At 32.8% G+C, this 20,081-nt stretch overlaps 1 protein-coding gene across 2 annotated transcripts; it reads left to right on the top strand.

Annotated features, from left to right (window-relative positions):
• The first annotated feature begins 698 nt into the window (after positions 1–698).
• Positions 699–12,420, top strand: LOC111408250. Of its 2 annotated transcripts, XM_023038039.1 has the most exons (13): positions 701–870; positions 1,856–2,220; positions 4,440–4,583; positions 5,252–5,325; positions 8,716–8,792; positions 8,893–8,964; positions 9,297–9,365; positions 9,483–9,529; positions 9,618–9,729; positions 9,817–9,885; positions 9,986–10,089; positions 11,928–12,003; positions 12,101–12,420. In XM_023038039.1, the coding sequence occupies exons 2-13, from the start codon at positions 1,964–1,966 to the stop codon at positions 12,263–12,265; spliced, it is 1,266 nt and encodes a 421-aa protein (XP_022893807.1). In that variant the 5' UTR covers positions 701–870; positions 1,856–1,963; the 3' UTR covers positions 12,266–12,420. The 2 variants fall into 2 exon arrangements, with proteins under 2 accessions (XP_022893813.1, XP_022893807.1); XM_023038045.1 differs by lacking the exon at positions 5,252–5,325 and having other exon boundaries at positions 699–870; positions 8,693–8,792.
• The last annotated feature ends 7,661 nt before the right edge of the window (positions 12,421–20,081 follow it).

Raw genomic sequence — 20,081 nt, 5'->3', positions numbered from 1 at the left:
TAACACTTTCTATAGCTAGCCTAAGCTCTGATACAATTTGTAGAGTTTGAAATGTAGTGTATAAATAATTATTGCAATTACAATGCAGAAACATAAATTCTCAAAGTATAAAAAAACGAACCAATTGACCCAAAACTTCTTCAACAATACCAATGGAATGTCATATGATGTTGAGCTCAGATTTGTACTGAACCGAATCATACACCGTTGTACACACAAATTGTAAAGGATATACCGAGAAAACTGCTGGACGCAACCAAGAATTTCACCAGAGAAAACCTCTCCCACTTAGTTCTTCTCTATATTTTCCAGTTCTCCAAGTCCAAATGAAAACAAGTGAATGCACATATAGCTATAGAGTCAAAATCAGTTTCAATACAAAATTCAGAACCAATAACAAGTGACATGACTAGAAATACAAAGTGATCACAAGATTAAAGTCCACAATTACATCAAATTAGCATGATCCTCGCGAAACACTCAATGACAATAATCATGTATCAAGTGGATTTAAGTAATCCACATCGCATCTCATCAAGCAACTCACTCATTTAGCCACGTCTCTATTCAATTCTTGGCTCACTCATTGAGCCATGTTTCTATTCAATTCTTGGCAGCTGCATTTATTTCACATCCTTTTAGAATGGTGTTGGCAATTGAGGGGCCACAGACTACTTGTGGTTGAAATTTGTATCAATCCTAGCACGGCCGGTCACTCTGTCATTTACTCTTTCTGTCCCAAAGTTTTAACAAACTCACTGCCCTAAACTCTTTCTCTTCGTCCCTCTCTATCCCTCCTCCTCTCTCAGTAAAACGCTATGCATTTCCTCAACTGCTCACTTTCTCATTGTCTATACTTTGATTTCATAGGTGGGTTTTCCAATTTCCTCAACCGTTCTTCAAATATTTGTGGGTTTTGTTTATAACAGTTTTTTCTGTTATTTGAAACTTAATGAGATTGTATTTAGATTAACATCGTCAATTTTCGCTGGTAGATTGTCAGAATTAGTTTGAAAGATGTACTATTTAGCAAAATTTAGGTGAATCGGTGATCATGGTAGAACAATTTGAAAAATATGAAGTCAATTCCTCTAAAAAGTTCCTTTTAATTTTTTCTTGCTTTAATGGTAAAGATGAAAAAAATTAGTTGTAAATGAAAATCTTTAGCTTCTGTTTTGAATTTCATCGAGAGACATCATACTTTTTCATGTCTGTTTTTAATACTGGGTAGTGCTGACAATATGATTCGGTAGGGTGTTTACATTGAATTCACTGAAGGCTAAAGTGTTTATGTAGTGATTTCAAACTGTGCCTATGATTATGGAAGTCTGAAAGACAATTATAAATTCCGATCTAGGAAACAAAGTAGGTCAAGTGCGATTGATATGTTTGATAAATTGAATGACAGAAGCTTTTTTGATCGGAGTAAATACCGGCAAATTGGAAAAGTTGCTGTATGAAGTCCCATGTGAAATTTGATTCTTGTATGGATAAACTTGATGTGCTTTTTGGTTCAGTTTCATAGAATAGTTATAAGATTGTAAATGTAAGATATTAGAAAATATACGTAGTTATAGGAGATTGCCTCTTTTGGTGCTTTAAGAACAGACTATGTTGATGCGAGAAAATAAAAAACATATATTGCTGGGTAGACCGTTGGTGTTCTCTAGGCAATACTTCCGCAAATGAGGAATTCTTTGCATCAAATTTTTTCATAGGTGCTTCCGATTATCATTTGCACAAAAAATCTGTTACAAGTTATGCCTGTATTAAATTATGTAGGACCTTGTGCTTGAAATATTTTGAATTCGCCTCATGCTCTTTTTCTCGCTTTTACATTCTGAAAATTTTGCAGGGAAATTCTAGCCTGGGTAATTTGATAATTTGCCTTCTGTAATAATCCTTTCTCCATCACTCACAAAAGCTACATAGAAACTAGAGTTCCATCAAAAATTAGAAAACTATGGCTAAACCAAATGGGTTTCTTCATTCATCTGTCAAGTCACCACAGCATCCTAAGTTATATGCTAAACAAAGCAATGGACATCTCTCCATGTTGAAAAAGAGGTTATCTAATGACGGATTCTGGCATTTTGGTGGAAAACTAAATACTTTGATTGGATCTCGTGGAGCTACTTTGACATGTCACTCAACAGAAACACGGAATACGGAAACAGAAGAGTACGTGAGACACTATGATGATTGTGCAAACATATCCAGGTATTGGAGCTCTCATATAAAAGCATTTGATGAATTCCAGTTGATCAAGCACGTGACAATATAAATGAAATAATTAAATGGTTATTAGCATATCTGTAACTGTTAAGTCTCAGATAACTATTCCAGCTTATGATTTTTCATATTGATTTTGTTGTTTTCAGTCTTCATAGGTTAGATAATGTTAGACTAGTGTTAGTTATGCATTTTCTTAATTATGTATTGTATTGTAAGTGTCATGGGGCAAAGGACGGCATGCCTCTTCCAACTGTTTTCTTATATTCTCTATAATATCAATCAACGTAGTTAGTTTGTGATCATATGTAATTCTGTTAAACCATGACATAAATAAACTTATTTAAATACTGTGATACAACTTATGGTTAGAATGTAGATGTCCACTCCTTTTTATCTTGTATGATTGCTTGAGAGGCAGGCACCCAGACATTAAGTGCTTCACATGTTTGTTGGAATGCGGAAGCGAAATTATCCAGAATTTAAAATTTCTTTAATTCAATAAACAAGATCGTCTAGATGATCACGTGTATGTTATATCCAAAATATAGAATTCGAATTTTTACCTAAATTCAAAAATCAATTCTTGAATAAATTCTGAATCACGAACTTCCAGCCTTTTTGGATCACGAACTTCCAGCGTTTACTTCCAAGAACTTGATGCTTAAAACGTCCAAGTTTTCTATGGTATTCTCCAGAGTCAAGACTATACCGGTGGATGGACACCTTCTTTTAATTAAATCAATGAACTAATTCTTGAACTGAACAATTGAAAAATCAACAAAAATAATTTTTTTCTCTCCAAAATTTAAACACTGTGGAATTATGTCTTATGAATGTTGTGCAATTGCATTTCATAGGATATCTAAGATTCATCTAATCTCTATTTATAGAGATAGAAGAGTTTCAATCCTTATACAATAATAATTCCACATTCAAACAGGAGTTCTAATTAAAGTCCAAATTCAATTAGTTTATAATTAATTTGTGTAGTCTTATAACTTCAATTACAATTATAATCAAGTTTACAACTTTCGTAGTAATTATAACTAAGTATAAAACTTTATTGTAATTACAATTTAGCCCAAAACTATTATAATAACCATAATTAAGTTCCAATGCTTCATGAAGCTACCATAGGGACCGGATTGGACATATATTATCCAAGCTCCAATAATTAGATCTTGTCTAGTTGACTCTAGACCACCAAATCTAATTGTTAGTCTTTGCTTTTTCCACTAAAGGCAAAAGACTGAACTCGCAGAATATATAAGATCACAGAAGCTAATAAATCTGTAATACTTTCCTCTAACCTGCTGTATATGTATTTTATCCCCGTTCGAGATCCGATTATTAAGTACGAGCATAAATGACCGTTTTGTTCCTTTAATTATTCTCACTAACATAAGTTTTATTTTCTTCAACGGTCCTGTGAACTATTCATAGATGTCGAAGTTTAGTCATCGTTAAACACTGAACTTAGATTTTAACCATTCAACAAAAAATACTCAAATAGTCACTCTACCCATTTTTCAAGACGACGGTTCCCGACACGAATTCATATTCTCTACTCCACTCATTCTCAAGTTCTCAACTCATTGAGATATTTGACCAATCAAATTGATCTTACCCTCATGAATAAAGAAATCATTAAAATCACGAAAAAATATACATAATCTTGTCAACGGATTTAGATGAAATACACAGCAGTCTAGTGGAATTTAATTCTCCGCAAGGTCATGCTGTAGAATTAAATTCGACACGCGGTCCGTTCAGTACACTCCCAAGTGTACTAGCGTCACCTTTAATTATTTCTGTGATAAGGACAAATTACAAACCTAAATAATGAATCTGTCAACACTACAACCTTCCAGTATGAGGTGCCAACCCATATACATTGGTTGTGAACAAATTATTTATGATCAAAATATAAGTTGTGTCACACTGTACTTTTCAACACAAATACCCAACTTATATTATCTCAAGTGATCATAGACACTTTAATTTGCATGCTCAATAATAAATAATGCAATAAAACCACAAATTATTTATTATAAATGATTGTTTTATCACAACAAAATATACTATATGGCCACACAACCTAACAATGTTTGCCACCAAAACATTATTTCTTTTTCCTAAATTTACACATTGGCAAGTTTTAAAATGTAGTTGATTTTGAAGCTCATCTTCATTTTATGCATCAGTGCTCAAGCTGGAGATGAGGATTTCATTGAGACAGGAAAGAATATTACATCAAGTCAGGGATTAGCTGAAGCATGTAAATTTGTTTGTGAGGATGCAAAATTTGTGAATGAAAGGGCTAAGAATGACATTGTATTGCTCTTCAGGTGAGTAGTATGTGCAATTGAACTCCTTTGTTTTCTTCAAATGACCTCGCAGAGGTGGAAAGATTATGAACTGCCTTGGATTTTATTTCTGTTCCTTTAGAGTCTGGTTTGGATACCGTTACCATTTTCATTGGAATGTGCTGATATGATAAAACAGTCTATATTAGAATGATAACACCTTATACTTTTGGATCAATTGGTTGAATATGGTACTAGAGCATGCAAAGATCCTGGGTTAAAGTTTCGTTATAACTCAATAATGAAATTGTACCCAAGTTAAGCTTTGATACTAAGAATTGAACCCTCCCTACATGTGAGGCCTAAGGAGGCGTGTTGGAGGCTATATTTAAACAATAATACTTTCTAATACTAGTGGTGCTAGAGCACCAGTTTAGGTTGCTACATTGTATAGGTTCAATTAAATGAATCATGTTACTTTGTATTTAAATGAATCTATAATTTTGTATCATGTAATTGCCACCTAGACTAGTGCTTCACACATGAATATCATTACTCATATGTTAATGATATACATTTGGTTATCTCTAACAACATAAGCTTTTAGATCAACACTTTTTTTCAATAATTTATGTAGTTTATCAATGACAATAAGTAGAAAAGTAACCATTCACGTGGAATACATGATAATAATTTACCATTTCTAATAGGAGCATAATGAGGTTGGATGCTCGTGCACGTCAAGATGTTGCTTTTCTCAGTTCAGAGTTCCTTAAGCTAGATGGTAAAAAATGGCTATACTATCTTGAAATATTAATATATGATATTGAAATATTCTTTTCTGTAATTCAAGTAGCTTGACGGCTAAGAGTTGCTGCAATTGAAGTATTAAGTGTTTTTCTATTTAACATTTGACATAGTGGCTAATTTGGTTGGAATATTAAATTAGTGACGTCACTGGCATTGGAGCGAACCAAATTAGTACATACAATCAAAACATAAGTCAATTTAGTTTTTTTTGACACAATAATATTTGATAGTCTATAAGAAAAATATTGTTCACCTGAAAAATATGAGAAAACTGAATCAGGAACTTAATAATTTGACAACAAACAATGGAAGCATGAGAAAGAAATGGGATTCGAGAAGAGGACAAGAATTTAGGGCAAAGAAAATCAATTTATTCATATATTCAAGGAGATCTATTACGATGAATAAGTCGTCTATATATAGAGCAACTAAACTAAATTCGAAAGAACTTTTAATATATTAGAATTTTATCAAAATAATAAAACTAATCTAATATAATTTCAAGAAATATATTTTGAATTAAACACTAATTTAAAATCGTATATACACTCTATTTCTATCTCCACTATTTCTTTTCGATTGAGAGAACTCGACTTCAGCAAGGTAGGCTGCTACTTAGCTAAGGAGATCGATATTTTGTCTTGATCAAATGTGGGTATTGAACTCTTGATAATAGCACGAAGTTGAACTTATATAAAGGGAGTTATTAAAAACCAAATATTGAAATTGATAAAGCAACAATATCTGAATCTGTAAATCATACCCAAGAAGACTGATCAACGGGGATGATATTTCTTTTTAACCCTCTTCCGATAACGGACTCCGAAAAGTAACCTATGATTCAATCAACCCTCAAAAAATTACTTGGCCATACATAATGAAGTGAACCACAGACTAGTATTGCAGACAAGCCTGCAGATACAAATTATTGCAACAATTGTGGCTCGAATGTTCCCCGATAAGAAAAACTCTATTATGTTGAAAAACTTTCATTCAAGTATAATGGCCAGTCCAATAGATTATCTTTATGTGAGTAATCCATAAATCTTTTTTAAACGTCTTCAGAGAATCAGGTCAAAGAAACATGAATAAAGCATAATAATCACCATTATAGTCTTCGGTCCTATGTTGCACATCACAAGATTGAAAATAATTTGTCTTTTTATCTTGATATGAAATTTAGGAACATTGAAAAAAAATTATCCTCCCTTTTTATAGAAAAAGTACGCAAGTGGGTAATTACCTTGGATAAAAACAAGGCCATGCGAGGAGGATATCTCATTTAACATAACACAAAAACAAATTCAATGTGAAAGTCATGCAAGAAAGTGGGTGATATCAATTTTGGCTGAGTTGGCAATACTATAGGTAATTCCTCAAGGTTATCATGGTCGATTATGTCCAAGACCAGTTTGAGAGTGAATACAAGTCAAGTATCAAAATTCTCATCCTCGCTAGTTGAATAGCCAACAGGTTTAAGAGTAACAACTCCACTTTCTTTTTGAAGAGGATTAACACAACCAAACTTATGAAGTAACTGGTGGTATTGGGGTGGTATGTTTAGTTTTTTACATGCTTGACGAATACAATAGGATATGTACCAAAGGTTGACCTTTTGGTAAGCTTCATCTATGGATTGGGGTAAGGGAATGTCGTCTGGCAAGATTTCAAAATTCAAACTATTCAGAAACTTGGATGTTGTAACTGGAGAGCTTCATAAATATCACAATTATACAATAGCTCTTTGAAGTGGGTTAGATATTAACAATGGACGTCCTTGCCTATAGTGTAAAGAGGAGTTATTTAACAATTGACTTCGATAATACAAAAAGATGTATTTGTTACTTAATATTTGATTTATCTCATCTTACGAAGTGATATAACGTTGACTTAGACGATTAATATTATGCAAAACTGACTTTCAATAGCTCATAACAGATCCTAAAAAGTGCCATATTAGTATAATAAATATGAAGGGAGTCACTTAAGTTGTAAAAGTCAAAGAACTTTCAAAATTATTAGCCAATCAAAAATTGACTCGGGGCCGATCAAACCATCAAGTCCCAGAACTGTAAGGTAATTCACACAGAAGGATTATGAATGTCACATAATTCTTAGATGGGAGATAATTGTATTGATAAGAGGGAGAAAGCACATGATCTTGTGAACAACATAGGGGTTTGGCATAAGTGTAAAAGATGGTATAGAGTTCGTATATGATGTAACGGAAGTGCTAAGACAAATCAATTTTTAATTATCTATTGTTATTATTATTTTATTTATTTTCGAATTGAAAATAAAGCAACTAAATTAAAAGTTTTTTATTTTATTTTTAATTTAAAATTTACAAGCCAAAACACCAAAATAAAAGCACGTTTCAACACAAAAGAAATTGGTACCTCTAAGACTCAAAAGAGCCAAACAGTGTCCAAATCATTTTTTCAAGGTAGCACAGCTAAAATGGAAGAGCGCACAAGTGACAATGGGTTGCTGCAATTGAATTCTCCTAAGCGACTAATTCAATCAACAAGAACAAAACAAATCACATATCCTGAAAACAGTAGCCCATATTTTTTTCTCATGGATGAATTATGTCTATTTAGTTTTTTCGAAATTTCTTTTTGGATAAACTAAAACGAAACAAAAATTTATTGCCGAATGATTTTTCTTAAAGTTGATGGCTATGGGGTCTTGTTAGAGTTTTCGATGGGGTCTTGTTACCTATCAAAAAAAAAAAAAAAGGAGTTTTTGATTGGATGATGGTGATAGTGATGGATAAGCGGATTTGTGAGTAGTAGTGAAGTAAGAATGTAACAATTTGACAACGAATAATTATAGAATGAGAATGAAAAATACGAGTAGATAAGAAGTTTTAGGGCAAAGGGAAAATCAATTTATTCATATAATCAAAGGGTACTCATTACAATGAATACATATATAGCCGCCGTTTGGTTTCAAGCCAAAAAATCAATTTTTTGACCATTATTTAACATAGTCGACCATCATTTTTGACCATTTCACTCACAGGTGGGATCCACCTTTCATGTAATGGTCAAAAAATTGATTCTCATAATCCGCACCAAACAAGTCCATATCAATTAAGCTAAACTCAAAAGAACTTCTAATAAACTAAAACTTTATCAAAATATTAAAACTAATATAATCTAATTTTAACAAATATAATTTGAATTAAACTCTAATTTGAAATCCTATCTAAACTCTATTTTTGTGTCCATCAAAGACTAAGCAGTAAGCAAGAAAAATTGTAAATTTGTTAGTAAGTGGCGGAGAGGAGACAAGATTAAACAAAATGATTTACATGATTATGATTCCTCATCTAGATTATCAAATTCTTCTTTGGTAGCACGAGCTAGAGAAGACACCGAGAAAATTGACCAGGACGTGAAGAGAAGAGCGGAAAGGCTTCATCGTGTTGCTACTGTAAGTATTCAACTTCTGAGAATTGTTAATAAAAACTAGAAAAGTCATGTAGAAATGATCTTGTCATGATTATGTTCCAATAGTCTTTGTTTCTTGTCAGATTCTGAAAAACAAAGCTCAATCTAGATTGAAATATGCTGCTGACAAGCACTGGAGTGATGGTGCCTTAGAGGTGCCTTTACGTAATCGCTACAATCTCATGCATAATTTTACTATATTAATAGCATTGTTTTCTTATCTATCTAGTTTAAAATTTAAATTAGACAGCTTCTTCCTTTCGTACTTGTTATTCCATTTGTTTCTATACTTTGTGCCCATTCCTTTTTTCCGTTTCGGCATTGAATTAGTGAAGTAATAAGAATGTCTTTCAAAAGTTTATCACTCATTCTATGTTTTCTATAGATGTTTTGATAGAGCTAATTCCATGCTGTTCTGAGCTTCTCGTGATTTTCACTTGATTAATGGTTTATGTGCATGACTTAAGACCAACCTCGTCATATTCAGGCTGATCTGAGACGGGCAGATTTTGCTGCCAAGCAACGTGCAATGGAAGATGCTTTCATGGCTTTGGAGGTATTATCATCAGACAACACTGCTATATTTGTATCACACACTTCTCCATTTCTTCTAGCTGTGCCCACTTTTCCTAACAACCTAGAGAGTTCATATTTCTGTTTTCTGGATTTGCAGTTTGTCAAAAACATACATGATAGGATGGTGAGAAAGATGTGCAGATTGTAAGTTTCCACAACGCTATATTTTCCCAGTCATGACAAAGTAGATCTAGCCTTTAAGTTCTTTACTGGTATTCGGTTCTTCATACAGGAAGAACAGTTCTGTAAATTCTAGTGCGGCAGCAGGGCGTATAACACTGGAAAAGAATGGGAAAACCCTTGACTTCATAGAGGTGTCTGCCGATCGTATTAATGCCATGCAGGTTTGTCACTTAACACTTACTGAAGTTACAAAGTATATTCACGATTAAATATCTTCGTTATGTATCATGTATGTCGGGTTAATACAGGAAGCTTATTGGAGCATAGCTTCTGCACTTTCAGAAGCTGATGGAATTGATTATACTGATCCTGAAGAGGTCCAAGTCGAATGAGTGCATAATTCAAGTTTTCTCTCGTCTGTTGGAATTTTAAGCTGCTTTGCTTCTTCAAGTACTTACTATGTTCTGTTTGGAACAGCTGGAGTTGTTAGTTGCAACTCTTATTGATCTTGATGCAATGGATGGTAAAAGCAGTGTATCTCTATTGGCGGAGTGTTCAAGTTCTCCTGATGTTAATACCAGGTAATTACTAGTCTATTACCATAATATTACAAATTTAATCCAAACAAAATCGCCCTATTATGTATAATTTGGTTTCTAATTTAAGAAATTTCTTCTTTTAAGTATTTCTTCTCTTCGCATAATACTTGAACTATCCCCCATTTTATAATATCGAATGCTTGATATTTCATATGTTATGTTGATTGGTCATATGCTTAGATGGCTTAAAATAATTTTCTAAATCATCCATCGTTGCCTTCAATTGTATCCATGACCAAAAAACCCACATCAATCAACTCAGTATAATTTATTATTACATTCTTGCTTTGTGCTTGTGCATACATCACTATCCATGACCAGAAAACACATATTAATCGAGTCAGTAAAATTTACTGCATTACATTTCATCCCCACCACCCAAATAAATAATTTTGCTATCTTTATGCTCATGCATTTGTCTAGGGTTGAACATGGTCTAATTCGATTCGAACCAAACTCGAATTTTTGGGTATTTAGTAAGTGGAACCGTTGGGTCTAAATTTAATTGTGAAACCATTCGAGTTCGATTCCATTCGCTTTCTAGGTTTTATACAATAATTAATTTTTTAAATAAAAAGAAGATGAAGATAACGAGCTCACTATAATGAAGAGAGGCGTAGTTGAGCTTTCAATTCGATTTCTCTAGAACTATAGAAACGACACTACGATAAAATAATAGGTTTGGGCAAAATTTAGGTCAATTTGATTAAGTTGGGCTTGGGCAAGAATTAGAAATATAAAAATCATATTTTGGGTTTAAGCTAAATTAATTAGTTAGCAAATTTATTTAGAAAAAATAAAATAATTTGACCTATTCAAGATAAATAAATTAAAAAAAATCGAGAGATTCGGTTCTTCTATTTTTGGTCTAGAATCAAGAATCGAACCGAATCAATCAGTTCTCTATGTAAATACTCGTTCAGGTATATAACTTAAGAAGAACTACTCCACTCGATTCGGTTCAGGTCGGGTCCGGTTCAGTTCAGGAGTTTTGTCCAATCCTACATTTGTCTATAACCAATTCCATTTTGTTTCATCTCTTTCTTTCAATCTTGTATATTCACCTGGGAGTCGTGTCTGTCTCTTTGAGTTCTTTCTGTTTCTTATTTTTCTTTTCTAATTATGGTTCCAGCAATGCCTTTTTCATTAACTAATTGACACACTATTTGAAGCCCTCGCTCTCTATAGAGCTTAGTTGTTGAACCCACAAATAGTGATATTGTAATCGGCAGTGTCTTGTTATGTTGCTTCGAGATTGAGGAATCAGTAATGATCCACAAATCGAGTGGTTATTCTCACGAGGAAGTTTAGGGCATAAGCATGATCATTGAGATTTTGAAGAAAGGAGACGTTCAAATACAATGTTTGATATCCAGATTAAATTAATCCGGAAAAGCTATATTATGTGAAATCTGAAAAATGTAAAAGAGGTTTTCTAGCATTGGCTGCTACGTGGATTGAAGAAAGTGCATCCTGACTCTATGCTTGGAGAAGCTATAGAAATTTTTTATTGTAGTCTTTTAATTATTTGAAATTAAATTGAAGGTCAATTCAATGATGACTAAGTCTTAGGAAGTTGGATCGGAGACTTACTCTCATGTTGAAGACTAACCATTCTAATCCTCTTGTTCTTCATGGCGAAGACTAACTCTCATGCTGAGAGTAACCGCTATAAATTTGTGCATTTGTTGGCCTGCGTTTTTTATTTCGTCTTAATTAGGCTCTCTGATTGAGATTATGGCTTCAACCTACATCACTATGGCGATTAAATGAACTAAATTTGCTTATATTTTCATTCCTTGAAAATCTCTGGTTTGCAGGAGAGCATTAGCTAACGCATTGTCAGTTGCACCATCCATGTGGACTCTCGGAAATGCTGGGATGGGAGCTTTGCAGGTACGGAGATTTCCCAACTCCGTTTTCTCCTTATCAGTTTTTTGTTTCTTGTGTCCTTCAAACCGTCATAATGTTAAAACTGCTAACTACATCGCAGAGACTAGCAGAAGATAGCAACCCTGCAATTGCTGCTGCTGCATCAAAAACTCTCTGTGAATTGAAGAAGCAATGGGAAATTGAAGAAGGAGATAGCTGGAGATTCATGATGAACCCCAGTCTGCTGGAAGAAGAAGAGAAAAATGATAATACAGAAACAGGCTAAGAATTCATATTCGTAGTGTAGATATCTGGAAGGGCGGAAATGAGTGATTATTAGATTAATCACTAATCGATGGAAATAGTTATGTACAAATAATCTGATAGTTGAAAACCCTTTTTCCTGTTCATTTGTAAAGAAAACTCACCATTCCTCTTTTATTCCTTCTGCTTTCTACTTTTAATTCTATTTAGTAATTGAAAAAAAAAATGAAAAAGAATTATTTGAACTTTCGACTTAAAATTTATCACCATTCCTCTTTTATTCCTTCTGCTTTCTACTTTTAATTCTATTTAGTAATTGAAAAAAAAAATGAAAAAGAATTATTTGAACTTTCGACTTAAAATTTGTTGTTGAGGAATTTGGTGACGAATCTTTTTTTTTAATCATATATAGATTAATAATACATAATTTAAATACTAATAGATGCAATATCATCAGTTCATATTTATAAATTTATAAATTAAAACAAGACGTTAATTATACATATTTGCTTTTTACAAGTAAAAAATTAGCTAAAAAAACAATTTCGGAAAGTTTCGATGTCTTGCACAAGACGACAAGAAAGAAAGTAAACGTTAAATTATTTTTATTTTTCATAATTGACGGCCAATGAACCTAACTGTAGCTTTAATTTTAAATTTTAATTGAAATCATTCTCCCCCAATACTAATAAATAAAAACTAGTTATCTTTTTCTTATAGTTTGTGTTACTAACATTTAAATACATTATAATTTGTGTTCATTTTGTTATTTTAAATCTCTAACGAAGTTATTTCTAATTGAAGAAAATTTTACAAGGATATTTTAGATATATCAACTTTATTTTAGATGAAATACGACTCAAAAATTGGAGTATGATACTGAGAACTACAAATAAGGGAAATTAATGAGATTTTTTAAAAATAAGACGTGTTTTTGAAATTTCATAAAATTAAGCGCTTTTTCGATATCGTATCTACTTTCAAAATAAGAGAATCTTTGACCAAGCTTAAAAGTTCACTTATCCACTTCTTTTATGATGTCAAACTAGGCATGTCAAAATAAGCGAATGGTTAGGCCACCTGCCTTTACTAAGGTCAGCCTGTGTAAAAATACAATCCAAATAATCTTTGCCCTTGTTTGGTGGCCATTTTTTCGAATAAATATTGTTTTGAATAATTAATTTTTGAAGAATATGTAGTTAAAAAGTTTTGAGTTTACATTTAAAATATTTTGTTGTGTGAATATATAATTAAAAATGAAGATATATAAACAAAAAAAAAATGTGTTTTAAAAGAATGGAAGATAAATAGGGGCTTAGAAGTGTCTTGTGGATAGGACCTCTCCTGGATCCATCAATATTGCAGCCCACGTCAATTTAAATCTTCATTTGTTGCCCCCGGAGCACATCCCAACTGGCAAAGGACGGAATTCTTCAAGGCGGATAGTTCAGAGGTCGCGAGTTCGATCATGGGGCTCTTGAAAGACAAGTATTTCTCCTCGAAGGTATGATATTTCCTGGAAGGCAAGGGGCATACATGGGTTTGACTCATTCGACACTTTAGCAGTTCAGTTGGGGGGGCTCTTGGACCCTGAGCAGTTTGGGGTACAACCCGCGGTTTACCTGGTCTGAGTGAAGAGGGGCTGGATCGTAGATCTCAGGATAAGTCGCTGTATGGTGGACACCTTGGTATAAAAAAAAAATCTTCATTTGTTTTAGAAGAAAGCCATTTTTTTTTGGAAGAGATCCCGATGAGAGTATTCCAAGCAAATAAGAGAGTACTCGCACAAAGATAACGATATCTTAAATCATCACGGTAAGAGTTACCATATGCAGGTGCTATCAATGACCATTAATAAAAAATAATACCTTTGTGATCACTCGTAAAATCAATATTCATCAGCAGTTTTTACTAACTTCAAGAACGATTTGTGAATTTTAGCTTTGATAATTTTCGCCGATGAATTAACTTATTTTCGACTTTGATAAACAAAACAAATATTTATTTTAAAACTTGTGTAAAACTTTTAAGCTTAGCCAAACATCCATTAATCTTGAGAGACTCATTTGCTCATTATAAGTTAGATATAATTGACATAAGCAAGGCTGAGCGAAAATTGTGTTGCTCGGTGACACAGTGAATGTCATAAAAGATACGAAAATCGAAAATTTGTTTTTAATATTTCTTGAAATCAATCGAAAATATATCTATTATAGGATTAGTCACAAAAGTTAATAAAAATATCATCTAAATAGAAATTTCTTCATATTTCACAACTATCAAACTCAAGATGGTATTCTAGAAATTAAATTATAAAAGTGAAGATAGAGTTTTTCATTTTGTCCAATTTACATGAATAATTACACAAAGATTGTTGTGTTTTGATATCCAATGAATCCTGAGCTATGGTGTAAATGTCAAAATATTACTTTACAGGCTCGGTCAATGGTAAATTAATTACCAACAACCAAGTCCAATGGCTCAACTCAGTCCACATATATTACCTCTTAGATAATTTTGAATCTTGGTCCATTTAACCTTATCATTAGTCCAACTAAAGTCGTTTAATGTGTAATTTTGTGTGAGAAACAAGAAGAAAACGTGGCTGCATCCTTCTACCAAAAATCGGTTGAATAGTGAAGAAAAAATCGGCGATTTCATCTTTTGTTTTGTACTCTATCTCGTGTTTCTTCCATCGTTTTTTTTTGGTGCCTTCATGGCTTACAATACAGTATCATAATATTGTCCTTTGTGGGTAAGATTAAGAAACAACCAAGGTGAATAAATTGGTTGTGGGTTGTGGCTGTTTGAATTGGTTATTTGGTAAATAAAGATAACATAAAATTGTGCTCGAAAATCACGATTTGACGATCGTTGGAACGAGCTTCTCACAACGAAAATAAATCTCAATATGTTAACTTTCATTAATTTGATTTATATGAAATTTAAATTTGTATTTCTCTCTCTCCGCTTAGTAATAACATGACAATTGACAAATATGATGAACTTTGATCCTTTTTTGAGTAGGTAGGAAATTGACGAACAGATAGAGCACACGAAAGTCAATGATTACTCTGTGAAGATTTTGTAGTATAGATGATGATATATTTAAAATTAATTACAGACGTTATATAAATAAATAAAAACCTCAACACCAGGTAAAAAATCATTAAATTGGAAAAACCTTTATGAATAGAATCTAATATTACAGACGTGTTTGTCTCCCAAGAAGGCATATCTCAAGTGTTAAGGCAATTGTTTAAGTTCAAGAATTGGAGCTTTTTGAATAGAAGGTAAAGATTTCGTAGGATCTTCACCTAGTTCCAATTGAGTCGATCTCAAAGAGGGCGGATTTCCTTCCAATTGTCGAATATATTCTTCGATCTCTTTTGATTCATATGGCTCTTTAGAGAATGAACCAAGCATGCCTCAAGAGGATCTTGAGGGTGATTGAGTCAAAATGTATTTGTCATTGTCAAGTCCAATACATCAATCTGGCAACAAGAATCGGGTTCATCATCAAATTTGAGCGCATTTAAGACATTGATGGTAATTTCTTTGTCATTCATTCTAAAGATCAACTGTCATTTCTACACATCTATCAAAGCTCTTCTAGTAGTCAAGAATGGATGACCCAGAATGAGAGGGACATCATTGTCTTCTTCCATGTCCAGGATAACAAAAGTCAATCAACTTTCACCAAAATATCTTTAACAATTCCCCTTGAATATTTGATTGAACTGTCAGCTAGCTGCAACGTCACTATTGTAAGTTTCGTTTCCCCCCAAACCTAGTTCCCTGAAAAGAGATAAAGACATCAAATTAATACTTCCCCTAAATCACACAATGCATTTTTTTATGTATTTGTTATCAATATTGCGAAGAATAGTAAAACTCCCTAGATCTTTTAATTTTGGTGGTAACTTATGTTGAAGTATTGCGCTGCATTCTTCGTTCAGCATCACCGTTTCATTATCCTCCAGCTCCCGTTTATTTAATAATATGTCCTTCATAAACTTAGCATAGCTGGGCATCTGAGTTAAAGCTTTTGCAAATAGTATATTGATGTGCAACTTTTTGAACACCTCCAAAAATTTTGAGAACTGTTTATCAAGCTTGTGTTTTTGCAGCCTTTTCGAGAATGGGATTGGAGGCAAGTATGCTTTGACAAGAACGGTTGCCTTAACCTGTGAATTGTCTGTTGTAGCATCCTGAGTTTCTTCTGTTGTTTTATCGAACTTATCCGCGTGTTCCTCGCCCGTAATAGGTACATTTTTTGTAGTACAGTTGGTCTTTTTATCGATATTTCTAGCAATTGAACTCTACTTCAAGTAGTGATGGCCTATACCTGTTCTTTAGTATTTATCTCGGTATTGCTCAGTGGGGTCCCTTGAGTTCTATTTGCTAATGCAGCTACCATCTAGTCCATCTAAGTTTCCAAATTTTTAATTGCAACATTTTGGTTCTGGAGAATAGTTTTAGTCTTGGCCATATACTGCCCCAATAAATCTTTAACTGATGGCTTTCTCGGTTGTTGTTGCTGTTGTTGTTGGAATCCCGATGCTTTAGTTTGAAAATTTCCTCCTTAACCTTGATTATCAGCCCACAAAAAATTTGGACAATTCCTCTAACCCGGATTATATGTATTAAAGTAGGGATTATCCTGTTGCCTCTGAAAGTTTTGTGCATAGTTAAACTCTTCAGGTCGAATTACATGTGTGGAGGCTAAAGGACATCTTTTTGTAATATGATCTACACCGCACCCTTCGCAAACAGGTTTTTGACTGGTGTACCATGTTTACATTTTGGGTAAGGCTATCCAATTTCTTTGTCGATGCTTCCATTTAGGCTACTAACGATGTAGTTATGTCAATGTTGTGAAATCCTTCTGTCCTCTTGGCACGTCCATGTCTATTGATCACATAGATTGATTTTCTGCAATTCGCTCAAAAAGGTCTTAAGCATTTTCTAGAGGAATATTCAATATCGACCCTCCTGCAAAAGCATTGACGAAGTTGCGAAATTCAGGTCTCAGGCCGGAATAGAATTTGCAGATCTTTGATTCTTTGGAGATAATCAGAGTGGGGCACTTCTTGAAATATTTTTTGAATATTTTTCACACATCTGAATAGCTCTCAAGGTCCTTTTGATTAAAAGTATGGACTTCATTGAACTCGAGATGACGGGAAAATTTCAACGTAAACTTCTGCACCAAATCATTTAGGAATGTCAACGAGCCGAGTCGAGTCGAGCCGGCTTGCGAATTGAAACTCGAGGCTCAGGCTCGGGCTCAACTTGGCTTAAGCAAAATCAAACGAGCTTTTTTCGAGCTCGAGCGTCGAAAAAAAAGGCAGTCGTTTCGATTTTTTTTTAAGATTACGAATTTAACATTTTCTTAAAAAAAATTTAAAAATTGCATAATTTAAACGAGTTACAAATCAAATAAAAATTAAAACTTATAAAATTGCATTACAAATTAAATAAAAATTACAACTTACAACCCTCCTCCTTTTTCTGAGTTTGGGATCGACTACATGAAATAGGCGAAGTTAAAATTATACACGAATAAAATATTTCGTGTACAATTTTTCTTGAAACAAATAAATTTAGAAATTACATATTATTTTGAAATAAATTATTTTAAAAACTTACAACATTCTATGTTTTGATTTGCTGCAACTCTTCGACCAGTATACTGTTAACATGTTCTTGAACACATAATTCTGCACATTCCCAATCCTTCAAGCATATTAAAACCTCAAATATATCCTCTTTTAGTCTTGAATATTCGTCTGATAAAATTCGACCACCTAAACTGAATGCAACCTCTGATGCTACTGTAGACACCGGAGGTGTTAGTGATCACGTGCAATTTTTGATACGATTGGATACTGTCTTTCATTACATCTCCACCAATTTAAAAGACTAAATTCCTGTAATTTTTTTTCAGGTAATACAATACGAACGTTCACGCATATATACCTAGCTAACTCGGAGGGAATTTCAAAAATTGTACTACCGACATTTATCGCTCTAAACATGGATGAACTAGAACTAAACAAGAGAACACTTGTATTGCTTTCCAAAAAAATTCATAAATTATCTGAATTTATTGAAATATTTCTTGAAGAAGAACTTTGGGAAGTAGAACTACACTGACCTTCTTTATCAGCATAATAATTATACATTTCAAATAACGTAGATTCTATATTCACGTGTGATAATTCCACATTCATGAAATTTGAAATCCCCTTTACAGTGGCTATTGTGTCATTCAAATTAAGTCGAGGGTCCATTACTGAAGTTAAAATAAATAAAGAGGGCAATTATTCTCAATATTTACGAAATTTTAACTCTATAAAGCAAACTAAGTCAGAAAAAATGGCAAATTCCTGTATTTATGAAATGTTTGTAAATGTAAAAAAAATATTGTAAAACAAGTGAAAATGTAGGGCAATAAACTCCGCTACATTTCTTTGTAGCATCGAAAAAAGATTTTAAAATTTTTTTCACGTAAAATGCAAGAGACCATTCACAATCTTCTAAATTATGTTCGGGTTCGTATGTATGCCTATCATTATAATATAATGAAATCACTTTATCGTAATTTTTACACGAATGTAACATAAGATATGTAGAGTTCCATCTATGTATTATATCAATGATAAATAATTTCTCCTGTAAGCCATACTCTGTACATAAATTGTTAGATGCTTGTTTTCTTACTGGTAATACAGTAATAAAATTTATTGCTTATCTAATTTTATCTAAAGGAGAACTTATATGTTTTAATCTGGCTTTTACAATTAAATTGATAATATGATATACACAACGTTAATGAAAAAATAAAGTTCCAAATGTAAGATTAAGATCATTAATAAATCTTTCGATAATATCTTTGTTCACACTAGCATTATCAAAACTAAAACTTCGAATCATATCTTGCATGTCATATTCTTGTATGATATCTTTTAAAACCATATATATGTTAGTAACATTATAAGGATATTTTACACATCTAAATGCAATAATCATTTTATGTAAAGGCTACAGGTGATCAATATAATGAGCCGTAGCAACAATATAACATTTTCTATTACCACCGGTCCATAAATCAGATGTAAATAATATAACACTATTAAAAGGCTTTAGTCTTTCAATAGCAACTTTTGTTTTGTTATATAATTTTATAGTATCTGAACAAAGAGTATTTATACAATAAGAAAAATACCTGAGTTGAAAATATTTCTGTACGAGTCGAGTAAAGTGTACTAAGTTTATCATCGTAAGCGGCATCTCTGCTACAATCACGTATGCAGCAATTCTTTCACGAAATCTTTTTTGTGAATATACAAAGGTGGAAAGAGTAGAACAAGAACCGCTAAACACTAGTTCGGTCTGTTTCGAGTCAAGATCGACTAGTTTCGCTTTGCAACTCCTTAACATGTATCTATTCAAATGTGTTGTGCTCGAACCAGGCTTCCAATTAGTTCTTTGTCATAGTAATTACAACATGCTTTCCAAATATCCACTCCATTTTGAACACCAACTTTTTTACGTGCCAACAATCCGAGAATTCTTTTTTCGACCTTTTAATCTCGAGTACTTCTTCATTTTCAATATTCTCCAAATCAATTGGAACATTTCGAGATGCATTGTCGTAACCGGATAGAGTACTCAAGCTACCCTTAAACTGATTAAACTCATCACTAGTAAAATCCATCTATAACTAGTATAGTATAAAATACATAATATTAGAGTATGAGAGTGAAAGAAATTGATTATGAGATTGAGAGTAAAGAAATTGGAGTTGAAATTTGAATCTATAATACTGCAAG

The sequence above is a fragment of the Olea europaea genome, chromosome 2 (genome assembly GCF_002742605.1).
Source record: "Olea europaea var. sylvestris chromosome 2, O_europaea_v1, whole genome shotgun sequence".
NCBI lineage: Eukaryota > Viridiplantae > Streptophyta > Magnoliopsida > Lamiales > Oleaceae > Olea > Olea europaea.
Note: the sequence above shows the minus strand (reverse complement) of the source record. Positions and strands in the feature narration are given on the sequence as shown.